Source organism: Schistocerca gregaria, chromosome 2, assembly GCF_023897955.1.
Source record: "Schistocerca gregaria isolate iqSchGreg1 chromosome 2, iqSchGreg1.2, whole genome shotgun sequence".
Taxonomy (NCBI): domain Eukaryota; kingdom Metazoa; phylum Arthropoda; class Insecta; order Orthoptera; family Acrididae; genus Schistocerca; species Schistocerca gregaria.
In genome coordinates this window covers 254,747,023-254,763,039 of record NC_064921.1, presented here as the reverse complement: position 1 = coordinate 254,763,039, position 16,017 = coordinate 254,747,023, and the positions used below count along the sequence as shown (strand labels likewise).

The following is a 16,017-nucleotide window of genomic DNA, read 5'->3' as shown; positions in this document are numbered from 1 at the left end:
ATATATGTGTAAATAAAAGAGTGTGTGCATAATAGATCGCGTGCCCCGCCTTGAAAATGTCATATTTCATTGCTGGCAGAAAAGCGCCTGATAGTCAAAGCCCCAGTCACACGAGCGTAGCAGGCCGTTGACGATCGAAAACGAAATGGCGCAGCCCATACACGAAGTAGAATCGCCTGCATTCACCGAGCGAGGTGGCGAAGTGGTTAGCACACTGGACTCGAATTCGGGAAAACGACGGTTCAAACCCTGATTTAGGTTTGCCGTGATTTCCCTAAATCGCTTTAGGCAAATGCCGGGATGGTTCCCTGAAAAGGGCACATCCGACTTCCTTCCCTAATCCGATGAGACCATGACCTCGCTGTTTGGTCTCCTCCCCCGAAACAACCCAACTCTCCTGCGTTCATGTGTTTTCTACGACGTATATATGCAGACTGAAGCGACGAACGAAAATACTTGGGGGTCGAAACGTCGATGCAGGCCGATACCCAAAATTATTTTTTTGAAAATGCTTTTCGAAATACGAGTAGTACCATGAGGGGCTGAGGCGTGAATGGGAATTGGATTCAGGAGGGAGGCGTGCTAGGGTAGTGCGTGCAGACGTGCAAAACCCTTGTGCCAGAGTGACGTAATGGTTAGCGCATCTGCATAATGAGCAGGAGACCTGGGTTCCAATCTCGTCCTTGGTGCAAATTTTCATTCGTTGCTTCAGGCTTGAGATCTTAAAAGGTAGCTGGAACCATACACGAACCATAATGTCTAGAAGGCTGTTGTATGATATAAATTCTAGTGGAAACCTTTCTGCATTAGTTGGTAGAACTGGCATAACAGTTGTGATTCTTGACTACGTCATGCATTCAATACCTGTGGTATAACGGAGAAGGCAGAGCTGTAGAAGACACTGACAGCAAGACTATGTTTTAGGAGTCGTCTACTAGACAGTACCATCAATTAACTACCTGAATACTACGGACGGCCATAAGAAGCAGTGAAACCAACCTAGGGGGTATGAAGAACGCTGTCTAGACAACCTTTTTACATAAAATATCAATAGACGACAAGCCGATCCACACGACCTCCGTTCAGGTCAATAGCGTAAATATATATATATATATAAAAAAAATGTATCGGCTATAGCTTTAGAAAAGTTCGCGCACAGCAACTATTTATCGCACGTTGCTTGGGTTTATAGAGATTTGGCAAATTCATTTCTATTGTAGACCTCGCCTACAGGAAAAACACAAAATGTGAATGTGTCATTCACTGGACAAATATACCTAAAATTGTATTTGGGGGTTTGGTTTGTACAATGCTGTCAACACATATAATGATGGCAATACTGGTACGCTGAAAATCTTGGAAAAGCTGGGAGTGAAGACTAGTTGGAACACTGAAACCATACTGGGTGAACTGTACAAGTATGGAATCGACAAAGCTGAGCTCCAGGTCCAAAAAGTGACCAAGGAGGCATGATCTTTGACGAGGAGGAAGAGGATAAATTTGGACTGTGTAGAAGATGATGATACCTACAGTGCTGCTCCGTTTTTACTGATGTTTCTATTTAAATATATGTTTTAGTTTAATTTGTAATTACAACTTCTGAGAAACCAAATGTTCTCAAACAAATGACCCTCTACCTCGGGAACTATAGAAGACGGATTCCTAATTTTTTACATTTAATTTATAACACCTTTGTGATAAAACATCAGAGGAGCATTCTACTGAAATCTTCTGATTCGGTTACAGGAGACCTTCCAGACAGCGCCTCGCGGGAAGCTGCTGAAGAGGGCATCTCGCTCCACGACAACGCCGCAGTTCATTCCGCACATGACAACCACACACGCTGCTCCTTTGGACCATCAGTTTTGTTTCGCCAACGTATCTTCCTCACACAGCACACAGTGGCATCGTCCACTTTCGATGCCATCACGTGGCAGGCATTTCTAGAATGACAACCAAGTTATTCTTGGAGTGTTTTCTGAACAGCTGATTTCTAAAACCAAGGTCTCTGTCAGGTCATCCGACGCAAGGAATAGTGTAAGAATGATTAACACAAGTTTCAATGTAACTTTTTTCCGCAGCAAATAATAAAAACTTAACGACTACACCCCGTATTTCAAAATCGTGAAGAGTGCTGATAAATATTTTTAACTGTCGGCTTGGATCATAATAAAGTAGCATACAACTCGCTACAATATCCTGTATTCTACTTTGCTCATAAATGCTTCAACTAAAGTGTTCCTTGGTTGTAAGACAAATGCTTGACTTAGTAATCCGTATCGGGAATCCTTTTCGTTCACTCACAGCTCACTGAGATTTAACTGAGAACTCAAATTCTTACAACTACCATCGCTGTTATTTTGGATAGGGATGAAAAGTTTGTATATACTGTTACATATACGGGATCGACAAATAAAACTTAACCCTGGTCCTGGAGGTTTTGCGTTGCCTGAGAAATTTTGTGAAAAGGTTGGTTGGTTTATTAGGAGATGGCGTAAGGGGCCAAACAACGAGATCATCATTCATTCGATCCAAGAGTGGTGCACCAGAAGTGGAGACGTCCCCCGAGATCGTTTTCTGACCTAGTCGCGAGATTCATCACAGTGAAAGCGAGAAGGCTAAAAACGTAATGGACATCTTTTGTACCGTCGGTAATCAAAGCACGATGAAGGAAACAGGGAATTCAGCAGGCGGGCGTCCCCGGATCCCCGAGGCCTGCATGCGACAGGAAATGACCCACCAATAGATGTCCCACCACTGATCCATTACAGTCAAGAGCGTCCACTATTCAATAGAGTGCGTCACCCAGAACAGAAGATTAGGTGCGTCAGAAAGGAGGAAAAGCGAATCTAAAAGCGATTAAAACAGAGTAAAAAGAGGGGTACAAGAGTAGCCAAGTGAAGGAGGTAGGGTCGGGGATCCTCCAGACTTGGTCCGCACACAATGGCCCTACTGCGAGGATAAATTAAAACTTTCCACTATCTTCGCGTGGAAAACAGGCCCATTTCAACCATCCACGAATCGTCCGCCAATATCAACCATCCACGAAACGTCAGCCAATATTACAGGCAATGAGTCCCATTGTGAAAAGGGGATATCTGATCACGTTATAACATTGTCACGTCGTAACAATTTCAAATCCAAAAGCAAGGTCACCAGTGAAGTGCTGCGCATAGAACTGAAAGCACGTTTATTACGAACACCAATTTACTGCTAGAACACATGAGAATACCTGGACGGAGAGTGCTCCTATGTATACAAACATTGAATATTCCAGAATATACACGTAGCCTGTTCCAGTGTTACATTCAACAGCGCTATCAGAGTTCCTTTATCAGGGAAAATTTGATAAATGAGAAAGCGCTCATTTTTGTAAGATATTACTGCATTTAGAGAATGATTTGTCGCAGGATCCCCAATGGATGACCTTTTGAATACGATCATTGATTGTGTAAAGGTTGTTCATCATCTTGTGTCATGCCGAAGGGTCACTACTGAACAGAGTCTTGCTGTTTTCTGTTAAGGAGCGAGGGAGGGAGGGGGAGTGCTCCTTGTGTAAGAACAGACTTGTACCTCGCAGGTAATGTAATCTTAACATGTTGTATCCCATTGGGAGATCATTCTGCCATTACACTTTAACTCAATGTCTCACGTTAACTCTGTACAGTTATAAATAATGCTGGCTGTGTGGTCAAAGTCGCCTAAAGCCTAAATAAATAAATAAAAGATCGCTAAAAGTGTGCATATGGCAGAAGTGACAAATTCCATACAATGCAGTTGTATTATCCTAAGTAATTTCTGCAACGTCGCATTTAGAATACAGTGAGCATAATTTTCTCCAAACATTCAACGGAGCATCATCTCACAATACATCAGTGTTCATTAGAAACTGCTGAGTACCTGATGCCGATGAAATCTTAAATGGCGATATAGAATCTATGTACATCCTAATACTCACAAAAATTCTAAAATTGAGCAAAAGACATTGTGACGTCGGCGTAGCGTGAAATTTTGTTTTTGTTTTTATGCATGCCTTATAATATCTTGTCCTCACAGCCAACTTCCACCGTCTTAAAATTTGTCAGGTACCATGATGAGTAAAAACTGCAGAGGGAGACCAAGGTTTTAATACAGGATGCAGGTTAAAATGACTGGAGGTTGCATTACTTAACGCACAGAAGGTGACTAGCACAGGATAGGCTAAAAGGGAGAGCTGCATCAACCGCCTTAGGACTAAAGATCACAACAATAATGACTAGTTCTGTCATACCACTATCCTAGTGTTCATTCTATGTTACAGAGATAAATGAAGCTGAGAACAAACTGACCGATACTGACCTAACTATTTATTATAAACACACATGTGCGCAAGTCGGTTCGGATTCACGATCACTAGACAAATCATAGAGGAAATCTTTAACTTCATACTAATATTTCATCTCCAGGAAAAATATGTATCTATCTATTAGGATCTAATGTGTTTTGGGATGAACGCAGTATCAAAGGAAAATTAACTTATATTTTATTCGGCTCATTACACATTTTATAGATCATCTGATCTTACTGTACAGCAGGCACATCAATGTACAGTAGGCACGTCAATTTTTGGCTTATGGTATACGTTGTTGCATAAGCTTTTAACACCAATTTTACCAGTACATGTTTATGTGGAACACAATAATTTACACCACTGCTGAAATCTAAAATTCGGAGAATCGAACGGAGATAAGAACTCGTTCCTTCCGATTACAAGTACGAGCAGGGATTAAACGTCGGTTGGTAATGATAATCTGGTCGATGATAATTCTAAGATAGCGTGGTCCAAATGATTTCAAGTGTTGCAAATCACTTGACACTCTAGTATAATAATGAGGAAAGAAGGGAGGTAATTAGTGGCTGTGCAGAAACTCAGCTTGGGGAACATATTTTTCAAAGGAACCGCGCCGATATTTGCCTTAAAAGATTTACACAGACCATAGAAGATTTAAATCTGGATAGCTAAAAGGGAATTTGAATGACCTCTCGATTGCGAGTCAAAACAACTTGTTATAGAATGTTTCGTTCACTAAACTTAACTATCCTTTATCAAATTCTAAATCTACTAATACATCCTTTTTTCTGATACAGAATGTCGCCACTGCTAAAGTGAATTTAAGACTAGTGTAGGATTCTATTTATCCGAAAGTTGTACTTTCTATGTAGATTCTGGTAATGTCCAGATATCCCCTTTTTATTCTTCAAATTTAACTATAATTTCCTGAGGCTGATGCCGCTGATAAATATTGACTGTAATAAACATCGACTCACTTCTGACTATTACAATCAATGACAAATTACTTTTGTCATTTTATAGACCAAACATACTTTAACAATTTATTTTTCTGCACACTTGGGGCTGCGAAAGAACTACTACCACCAGCTGAGAAAAAAATTATGTATACTACTAATGTCACATCAGAGGTTTTAGTATGTATATTTCTTACTTACAAACCGCAGGGGCATCAACAGAATTAGCTAAGTCACTTGAATAGAAGCAACGTTTAAATTCATCTCCTGGAATCTTGCCAATGACACAAGTGATAAACATTATTTGAATAACAATTTTCACAAAGCTGAAAATACAGATTTCTGAATGAAACACAGTTTAGTGATTTAGATGCTCACGAAAATGATAATTCAATGGGTTTAAAAGAAAACTCTGGTAAAAAGGTAAGTTCATCACTTTCTCGAATGTTTTAATAGCAACTGTGTGAAAAATAGGCAAAAATTGAAAGAGTGGTAAATGCTCCCACATATGGATCACAATGCCTAGATTTTGAAAGATTTCATTCAGGTAAACAAAATAATTATAACATATGTACACTAGATCAACTTTTTATGCCGTAGAATTATTCCCTAAAGTTTGTGTCATCTGTCAACAGTCTCGTTAAACATACAGAGAGCAGTGACAATTTCTAAGACTCATTTTTTTTTTACTTTTTAACTTTGGGATATTAATGGCATTGATATTTTTATGAAGATACTCAAACATCAATGTTTTCATACAATCAATATACGGTATGTCATCGTTTACTGGGTATTCTAAAATACCACTTCTGAACGAAAAATATTAAAACGTACATAGGGTTCATCTAATATGTACGCACCGAAATCTGTCGTAGACAAGATCAATGCTGTGTAGATTTCAAATACAAAAATAGTAAGTCCGAACAAAGTAGGGAGAATCAAAATGAAATTCTTCCAATCACACAGCAGCTGTGGGATTTGTCTCAAACTTGAGGAGACTACACGTACGAAACGGTTCAACACGTTCTCTACCATCTCATCAAAGAAGCATTGAAGACAACATTATTACTCTGTGATCATATTATTTTGATTCGTAACTGCCGCTTACTTTTGCTACTTAAACATAACCTACTGTTTATTTGTAAACAGTGCAGCGCATGTACACAAATGACGTATACAGTAAAGTAACATAAGACGCTGTACTTACCATTTCCAGCTTAGAGGTGGCACAAAATCATTGATTTGTAGGACTGGAAAGCCATACTATCTTCCTTCACAAACATCATTCTACAGACACCTGCTCATGATGAGAATTTCCCACGGCCCCTTTCCCACGCAAGTCGGCGCTTGCCAACATATGAATGGCAGCTTTCCCCGTCAAGCTTTCGTTCTATAGTGTAAATTTCGAGGCAAGAGACGTAGATAGGGCTTTGTTGATATACTTGAGCTAGTAACCTTGAAAATTTTGGTCAGAATCTACAATCATTCGAGGTGAATTATCGCTATACTATTCAATGTTTTTACCAAAACTCTTTCTGTGACGAGAGACGCTGACAACTGTGTGGGAAGTACAGATGCATCAATAAAAACAAGAATACAACAAAGGAAGCTAGATGATGCTTTGTAACGGAAAAGTGTGACTGTGTCATTGCAGAGTCATTTCGACATTACAGGAATTTAGATGTTCTTTACAAACGAATGTAATCCCTTTCTACGCCAAAATACAACATATTTTATTTGTTGAATTACGTGATCCGTTTCTTTGTGTACGACCTGTACTAACATTGACCACGGAAAGGTGCAGCCAACATTCCGGATATGGTGTACATACGATAAAAAAATCATTTCACAAGTTTGTTTGTTTTCTTGCAATCGACTGACAGTTTGTTTTGTTTGAAGAGTGCGGTTACTGCAAGATGATTAATTAGGAATGTTGAGTGTTCAGGGTATAAAGTTATGGAATAATTAGTGTACGTCACTTTATAGCACACTGTTACGAGCTGGTAATTGCAAATCTGTGCTTTGTTTTACTCTTTAAAGCAGTACCTATGTAAACAAACACTAACGCTAACAGTGTAGAAGATCATCAAAACAAGTTAAATGCTCTTATTTATTGGTAAGTGGGAATCAAATTTTGTGCCAGGAGTGTGTATATTAGTAGTGAGCGACATTCATTAGAACGTTTAAAAATTTAAAAAAAAATAATTCTGAGAGGACGATTAATAAAAAAAAATTCCCATTGCGGACAACGTTGATGTTTTCATCTGTTAATATAGTGTATGAAAACTATCACAAATCTTGCTGAGTACGTGAGGCAAATTTAGAAGTTCAGTCAAGTAGTTAAGAATTTTCAGGTCAGATGGGACACACACTTTATTAAAAAATTACCGGGCATTTCATATGTGACAAGTTTTTATTTGTGTGTAATTATGATGGAGGTTTTATATAGTATACCGTTATCGCACTTTTATGCCTCGTAAGTACAACAACCAGTACCTAATTTATTTATGTTCCAACTTACCTTTTCTTTATGTTCAATTAATTTACTTTTGAACTTTTCGACCACTTTCAGTAGTGGATACACTGAAGTGTTTACCATGTAGATACGAATAATATTATTATGTTACATAATATAAATGGAATTTTAAACAGAAATAGGTTATTCATCATTATCAAAGTTGTAATTATTGTAGAAGTTCTGTTTCCTGTTGTTAAAGTAAATTTAATTTCTAGTATAAACATACATAATAGTACCAAATATTTAAGTCTGTGTATTGTACTGAACTTCACTGAATCCACTTTTATTTAATGCAAGTGTTATTGTTTCACATGAAAGTTACAGAAGTGATCTATTTTGTGTTGTTAATTAAATACCTAACACCTAAAATTGAAAGTAAGTATTCATTGTATACATATTCCTCACCTTCTCCTTCTGCTCCACAAATTCTTTTGTGAAAGACAAGTGCTGGCATTTATTTCCCACGGGAAAACATTCCAAGCAGAACTTCATTCTCCTCCAACTACAAGGCCAAGGAAGCAACTTGCCTGTTCCCACCATCCCCACCCTATTCTTCTTCTCTTACTCATGCATTCCTCTCAGTGGCATGAATGACCTAAGATTGTAGTAATCAGATGTTTTTCTTAAGTAGCCAATTGTGGCTTAACAGTTGTGCAGATGTGTTTACCTTGTTCGTTTGTGAACAGAGTTGCTCATGCTACTTCTTTTGATACAGAAAATAATTGTTTCTTTGTGTTTTTAACAGAATGGGTTTACAGATTTAAAAACATGCACAATGGGTGTACATGGACTGTGGAATCTTATCGAACCATCTGGGAAAATAGTGCCTTTGGAGACACTTGAAAATAAAGTTCTTGCTGTTGGTATCCTTTTACTCAGTTCCTTCTCTTTTGTTTGGATTATTTTTGGTAGTAAATGTAAGGTAAAGTTTGTCTCCATTCAAAGAATTACTAATTATTGTTCAGTAATCAATAATGTGTAGAACAGCTAATTGTTTTGGGAAACTGCCTTACCGCCAGGCAAAGTAAAATATGTTCTCAGTGATTTAAAAAATGTGTTTTTGAATAGTTATAACTATAGAGATAAATTAATTTTTATTTATTAATGGATTAAATGCATCCCAAAGATTCTGAAACAATATATTCTGCTTTAAATTATTTTGATTCTGTACAAGAATGTAAATAAATATTGTATTTTTCCTTTATATTTGACTTCTAATTTGTAAATTCCAAACTCAATTAAAATTGGCAATATTTTTTAATCTGACTGGACTGTATTGTTACTAGCACAATGACAGTTAACATATTTTATGTATATATACATTATCATGCTGATTGGCACATACCTTAACACACAACAGACGTCTCTATCTGGTTGCACCAAGTTGTAAAAGGTTTCCAGGATACAAGAGGAAATCCCTTACCTAATGCTCATCTCCTGGGATTATTTCATCGCATTTGCAAACTGCTGTTTTATAAAATAAAGCCAGTATTTGTCTTTGATGGTGGTGTCCCCCACCTAAAGAAGCAGACTGTGGTAAGTTCCTCACGTAGTTGCTTCTCACGACCCTTGCTGTAATTAAGCTCCTCATCAGTGAAAGGTTATTCTATAGTAGACCTGGACTTCCTGTCTTTGTTTCAGAGTGTTGAATTATGATAATTATGTGCTTTTGTGGGAATGCAGACAGTGTCTTGCATTTCCTTGCACAGTGTAGAAAAATGTTCCCACATTTTTGATACAAAAATAATTTATTCTTCTATGTTTCAACAAAGGATAAAAATTGAATTACGTAATTGTATTGAAACAAATGACTCAGCTTACTATACCATGTAATCAATCTGACATTTGCTTTAGTACACTACAAAGATTATGAATGGGTTGGAGTTAAAACAGTCAACTGTTTCACATTTTTCTTTTATTGACCAGGCTGCTCGACAGCAGAAGAAGAATAAAGCAGAAACGGATGCTGAGCGTCTCAGGGAGAGAATACTTACAAATCTAATTAAGCATAAGGCAGTAAACAGTGCCCTTGGCAACAGTGATTTGACCAATGCTGCCAGGATACAGAAACATAATGATCAAGATGAAATGTTCAGATTACCTGAACTCGGTGAAAATAAGGAGGAGGAAGAAAACAGGTGAGTCATATGTTTCTTCGTGTAAGTGATGTTCTACTTTCCTTTTATCGATATCGCATCTTGTGAAGAACACAATGAAGACCTTGCTAAGACATTTACACTTTTAAAGCTATTTCCTTTCTCAGTTTAACTGATGAGATATAGTGTGAATATAATACAGTAAGCCAACCAGTTATGTTTTAGTTTATTTATTCCAACATATTAACTGTTATTACTGTTAGACAGTATAGTAGTATAGCTGTCATACAAAATTATCCAGATAAACAAATTCCTAATGCTGAACAATTCACAAGCTGTTTCTTCCATGATCTTTTTGAATCAGCATAGTACCCACCATGGTTTTAGACATCCAGAAGCTACTCATATCCCATCAGCTCAACCAACATTATCCATGTACAGATTTTACAGGCTGAGTTCCAATATCAGGTTTGGTCTGCCTTCCTCATTCCTTGTACTATAACTCTTTAGCTACTTCAAAATAATGTTTTACAGGAAACAAATTTTTCCTTGTTACTCACTGCATTGAAGAGTTGAAAGAATATTGAGGCTAGACACTCATTAAGCTACAACTAATGCAATATGATTGAGAAGAAGCAAATACATGTGGCAATTAATTTATGCGAGTAAAATTGGTGTATTCCGATCTAACCTAGGCCTCAGATCAGTCTGTCATCACAATCAAGTTGTTTTTAGCTTTTACATTTGATGGCATTGTCAACTCATAACCAAACAGTTGTGTTCTAACCTGACCACAGCCTCATAATTCTTGATGGACAGGGGGAAAAAATCATATATTTGTGACAATTAAGATTATAAATTTAATCAGTGCTCTTGAGTCCCAGACTATCTACAACATTGGAAATCACAACCTATTCATTAAAAAAATAGCAGAATATTTCTGATCCAGCATGAAAACAGGACAGAGGTGTATTGAACAGAGGAAAAAACTCAAAATAGAATGGTCCAAGAACAAGAAGTGCAATAAAGAGCAGCCTGAACAGCAAAGGCGTCATGGGTGAGTGGTCAGGGAGGTTTGAACGTGGCTTGCCTGCTTGGCGGTCCAACATCGCAACGAGGACAGGACAGCTTTTCACTCTATGGCTGCTGTTACTGCACTGCTTGTTCTTGCACCATTCATTATTTCTATTTTGCTTTTTTTTCACATTCCAGCTTTCTTCCCATTTTCATGCTGGATCTGAGTTCAGTTTTTGAATGGCTATCCACTGAGCCATCTTACCACTAAATTTGAGGGGGTTGTGACGGTTTCCCTTGTGAGTAGGAGTTGTCATTCAGAAATTCTTTTCATTTGTTTTTAAATGCTTGTTGGCTATGTTGGACTTTTAATGCTATTTGGTAAATGACCAAAGACTTTTGTGTTGGCATAATTCACTCCTTTCTGCGCCAATGTCAGATTTAACTCAGAATAGTGAAGACCATCCTTTCTTCTAGAGTTGTAGCTACGTACTTCGCTATTATTTTTCAACTAGGAGGGGTTATTATTTCACAAGTGAATGTATGTATTGTGAAGGTACAGCAACCAAATATTTGTGACAAGCAAGATTATAAATTTCACTCTTGAGCAAGTTGGCAGACACGCAGCAGTGAAATTGATAATTCTTGCTTGTCACAAATATTTGGTTGCTGTACCTTCACAATACATACATTCATTTGTGAAATAATAACCCCTCCCAGTGGAAAATAATAGCGAAGTACGTAGCTACAACTCTAGAAGAAAGGATGGTCTTCACTATTCTGAGTTAAATCTGACATTGGCACAGAAAGGAGTGAATTATGCCAACACAAAAGTCTTTGGTCATTTACCAAATTGCATTAAAAGTCCAACATAGCCAACCAGCATTTAAAAACAAATCAAAATAATTTCTGAATGACAACTCCTGCTACTCACAAGGGAAACCGTTGCAACCCCCTCAAATTTAGTGGTGAGATGGCTCAGTGGATAGCCATTCAAAAACTGAACACAGATCCAGCATGGAAATGGGAAGAAAGCTGAATGTGAAAAAGAAAGCAAAATAGAAATAATGAATGGTGCAAGAACAAGAAGTGCAGTAAGAGCAGCCATAGAGCGAAAAGCTGTCCTGTCCTCGTTGCGATGTTGGACCGCCAAGCAGGCAAGCCACGTTCAAACCTCCCTGACCACTTACCCGTGACGTCTTTGCTGTTCAGGCTGCTCTTTATTGCACTTGTTGTTCTTGGACCACTCTATTTTGATTTTTTTCCTCTGTTCAATACACCTCTGTCCTGTTTTCATGCTTGATCTGTGTTCAATTTTTGATGGTCTATCCACTTGGCCATCTTACCACTAAATTTGAGGGGGTGTGATCAGGAGTTTCCCTTGTCAGTATTGTCAGTAGATGAATATTTATATATATATATATTTTTAAAGAGAGAAAGAGAAAAAAGTTAATTATATTGTGCAAAAAAATCTTATGGTATTTTTTTATTTACAATTACTACTTCAAATCTAAAAATTCATTTATTAAGTAGAAGGAGTTTTCATTCAGAAATCCTTTTAGTTCGTTTTCAAATGCTGGTTAGCTATCTGACAGACTTTTAATGATATTTGAAAAATGACCAAAGCCTTTTGAGGCAGCATAATTCAATCCTTTCTGAACCAAAATCAGACTTAATCCAAAACAGTGAGGGTCGTCCGTTCTTCTAATGTTGTAGGTCTGCACTTTGCTATTATTTTTGCATTGGAGCAGGTTATTAATAACAAATTTCAAGAGTGAGTATATATATTGTGGAGGTACTGTGAATATCCCTAGTTCCTTAAATAAATTCTGCAAAGTTATCTTGGGGTGGGCTCCAGCTATTGTTCTGATTAGACACTTTTGTACAATTAGTACTTTTTCTCTTAATGATGAATTATGCCAAAATATGAAAGCAGTGAATGAAAATAGGTATAGTAGGCTAATTCACTATTATGTTTGTCACCAAACTTCGGAATATCCCTAATAGCATTAGTAGCTGAACTTAAGCATTTCAGCAGATCATGGATGTGTTTCTTCCAATTCAATTTCTCATCAATTCATCACCCAGAAATTTGAAATATTTTGGCATAGCAACAGTTTTTTTCATAGTCTATCAATGGTGTTATGCCATTTACTCTACAGAGCAGTAAATACTGCTTATTCTCAAAATGTAGCGTGAGTCCATCTGCAGAGAACCACTTAATAGTTTTCTGTAAGACATTATTTACAATTTACTCAGCTAATTCTTGTTGATTGGGTGTGATTACTATAAGTGTATCATTAAGAAAAAGAACTAGCTTTTTGTCTTCACGAATATAGAGTAGCAAGTCATAAATATATATTATGAACAATTAGTGATTGAAGACCCTGTGGGATATCGTTCTCGATAACTTGCCAGTTAGAGGACTGCTGATTTTTGCAGTTTGTCTGTACTGTTAATTTCAGCCTTCTGCATTCTTCCAGTTAAATATGAGTTGGACCATCTGTGCACTGTCCCATTCATACCACAATACTTACACTTATCTAGAAGAATTTCACGATGCACAAAGCCAAAAGCCTTTGAGAGATCACCAAAAATCCCAGTGGATAATGTTTGGTTATTCAGAGCATTTAATATTTGATCAGTAAAGGCATATATAGCATTCTCTATTGAAAAGCCTTTCTCAGAACCAAACTGAGATTATGTTACTACTTCATTCTTACAAATATGTATGCTACTCATGAATATAATACTTTTTCAAGAATTTTTGATAAAGCTGTCAGCAGTGAGATTGGGCAGTAATTCTTAGCATCAGGCTTATCCTCCTTTTTATGCAATGGTTAAACAATGGCATATTTCAGTCTATCCGGAAAATTGTTCTGTTGCCGTGAGCTACTACATATGTGGCTTAGAATCCTATTTATCTGTTTGGGAACAAGCTTTTAGTACTCTGTTGGAAGTGCCATAAATTCCATGGGAAACTTTTACTTTTGAGTGAATTTATTATCCTCCTAATTTCAGTAGGAGAGGTGGGTTGAATTTCAGTATTATCAGATTGCTTAAGTATCCTTTTCCATGTACAGTCTTACATTTTCTAATAAACAAGTAGATTCTGTTTTCTCTGTGAAACTTAAAAAAAAAAAATGATTATTAAAATATGAGGGTTGGAGCTTCAATAGTGGCAACTATTTATTTACAGCTCGTACAAAATAGATACGTGTTTCAAAGTTTTACTGACCTTCAAAGTAGTCACCAGCATTGTGTATAACCCGTCACCAATGATGTGGAAGTTGTAGGATACTCTTAGCAGTGCCAGTTGTGTTGACAGGCCAAGTGACACGGTCTATTGCCCGATGAATTTGTAGCAGTTCTGAAGTGAATGCTGTGGAGTGTTTCCTTTAGTTTAGAAAACTAGCTGAACTCACAAGGGCGTAAGTCAGGAGAGCACAGTAGGTGGTATAGCACTTAGCAGCCCCATCAGACAAACAAATCAGTAACATCTTGCACTGTACACGCTTGAGCATTGTCCTGCAAACCGATGGTCAGGTCTTGCAGAAAGTGTCATCACTTCTGTCTCTATGTCGGTCGTAGGTTATGTTCCAAAAATGAACAGCATGGGACAGAAGTGATGACACTTTCTGCAGGCCTGAACATCAGTTTGCAGGACAGTGCTCAAGCATGTGCATAATTATAAAAGTACCATTATTAAGTTTAAGCTCCCAAGCATATGCTTCTATATGTTCCTCTGCACAAAATTTTTCAGCTTCTAAAAAATAAAAAAAAGTCAGAATCATGTAACAGATCACACCACTTGATACAATTATGAAGTATAGATAGAAAAGGAATTTCTGAGTATGTAGTAGAGCCAAATATTGTCTCACTCAAAGATATTGTTTGGAAAAAAACAGCGCCTGAATATTTCCACAGGTCGACAATCACTCCACTTTTATCTGTCATTGCAGAGTGGAGTGGAGTAGAAGGGGTATGTTTTGGAATCTTCAATTAAGATAGGTTCATAGAAGTTTGAAGCTAATACGTCAAACAATCCAGAGAGCTTTTCTTGTTGAAGGACCTCCTACTAAGGTGTGTTTGATATCTCCATAGTATTGTCATTGTCATATGGACCGTTTTTAATTGTGCAACTCTCCAATGAATATTCTCAGTTTATGGTAGTCAGTCTTCTCATTTGATGAGAACTGCAGACATTTGAATAATACTCATGTATGAATTTGCCAATTTACTCAAATTTGACATTTATTTTTTCTAATATAAGATCAGCTTTTATTGCATTGATACTGCTATTTTGACAAAGTGGCATTAACATAGTCATTTCTAGTGACGTTATAGTAATTAGGGGATAATCGTTCGCTGTTAGCACACTGGAATTGCATTCGGGAGGATGGTGGTTCAAATCCGTGTCTGGCCATCCGGAATTAGGTTTTCCGTGATTTCCCTAAATCACTTCAGGCAAATTCTGGGATGGTTCCTTGAAAAGGCACAGCTGACTTCACTATCCACCTTTCCCTAACCCGATGGGACTGATGACATTGCTCTTTGGTCCCTTTCTCCAAATCAACCAACCAACCAACTCATCCATTTTTGTCGTTATGTTTGACTGGACTACAGTTAGTCAACTTTCAAACATTACGCTAGGCATTAATGACCTTGCAGTTCAGTGCCCTAAACCACTAATCATCATCATCAAGCATTATGCCAACTACTAATTATCTGTAAATTTTCCTTTATTTCATGTCTGTTCTTATTAGAAGCAGAGTGAAATAGAATTGTGGTCTGAGATGCTATACTTGTGTTCAAAGTGAGTAATGTTCAAATTCCAATCTGATTGCACTGTTTAATATATACTGTGATTTCCCTAAATTATTTGAAACAAATGCTAGGTCATCTTCTTTGAATAGAGCGCAACTGATTTCCTTCAGCATAATTGCCCAAATTCTAGTGCTTTATCCATAATGACCGTTTTATTGATGACAACATCTTAATCACGGAAATCAACAATTGGTAAAAATTTTAGAGATGCACGGTCACTAAGTCCTGCAAGTACATTTTCAGTGAGATTAGTCACATTGTTAGTGTTGTTTCTGA

The 16,017-nt window shown here is 37.3% G+C and overlaps 2 protein-coding genes across 3 annotated transcripts in view; one reads left to right on the top strand and one right to left on the bottom strand.

Annotated features, from left to right (window-relative positions):
- Nucleotides 1–6,585, bottom strand: part of LOC126336807 (suppressor of hairless protein) — a 198,580-nt gene extending 191,995 nt beyond the window's left edge. The window contains exon 1 of the mRNA XM_050000848.1: nt 6,494–6,585. The gene's annotated coding sequence lies outside the window, so the exon portion shown is untranslated. The remainder of the gene's footprint in view (nt 1–6,493) is intronic.
- A 550-nt stretch (nt 6,586–7,135) lies between these two features.
- Nucleotides 7,136–16,017, top strand: part of LOC126336804 (DNA excision repair protein ERCC-5 homolog) — an 82,698-nt gene continuing 73,816 nt past the window's right edge. Inside the window, exons 1-4 of one of the 2 annotated variants that reach the window (XM_050000842.1) lie at nt 7,136–7,289; nt 8,550–8,667; nt 9,165–9,340; nt 9,731–9,942. In XM_050000842.1, the coding sequence (XP_049856799.1) occupies nt 8,580–8,667; nt 9,165–9,340; nt 9,731–9,942 (476 nt within the window). In that variant the 5' untranslated portion in view covers nt 7,136–7,289; nt 8,550–8,579. Of the gene's footprint in view, nt 7,403–8,549; nt 8,668–9,164; nt 9,341–9,730; nt 9,943–16,017 lie in introns of both variants that reach the window. The other variant, XM_050000841.1, reaches the window with a different exon arrangement.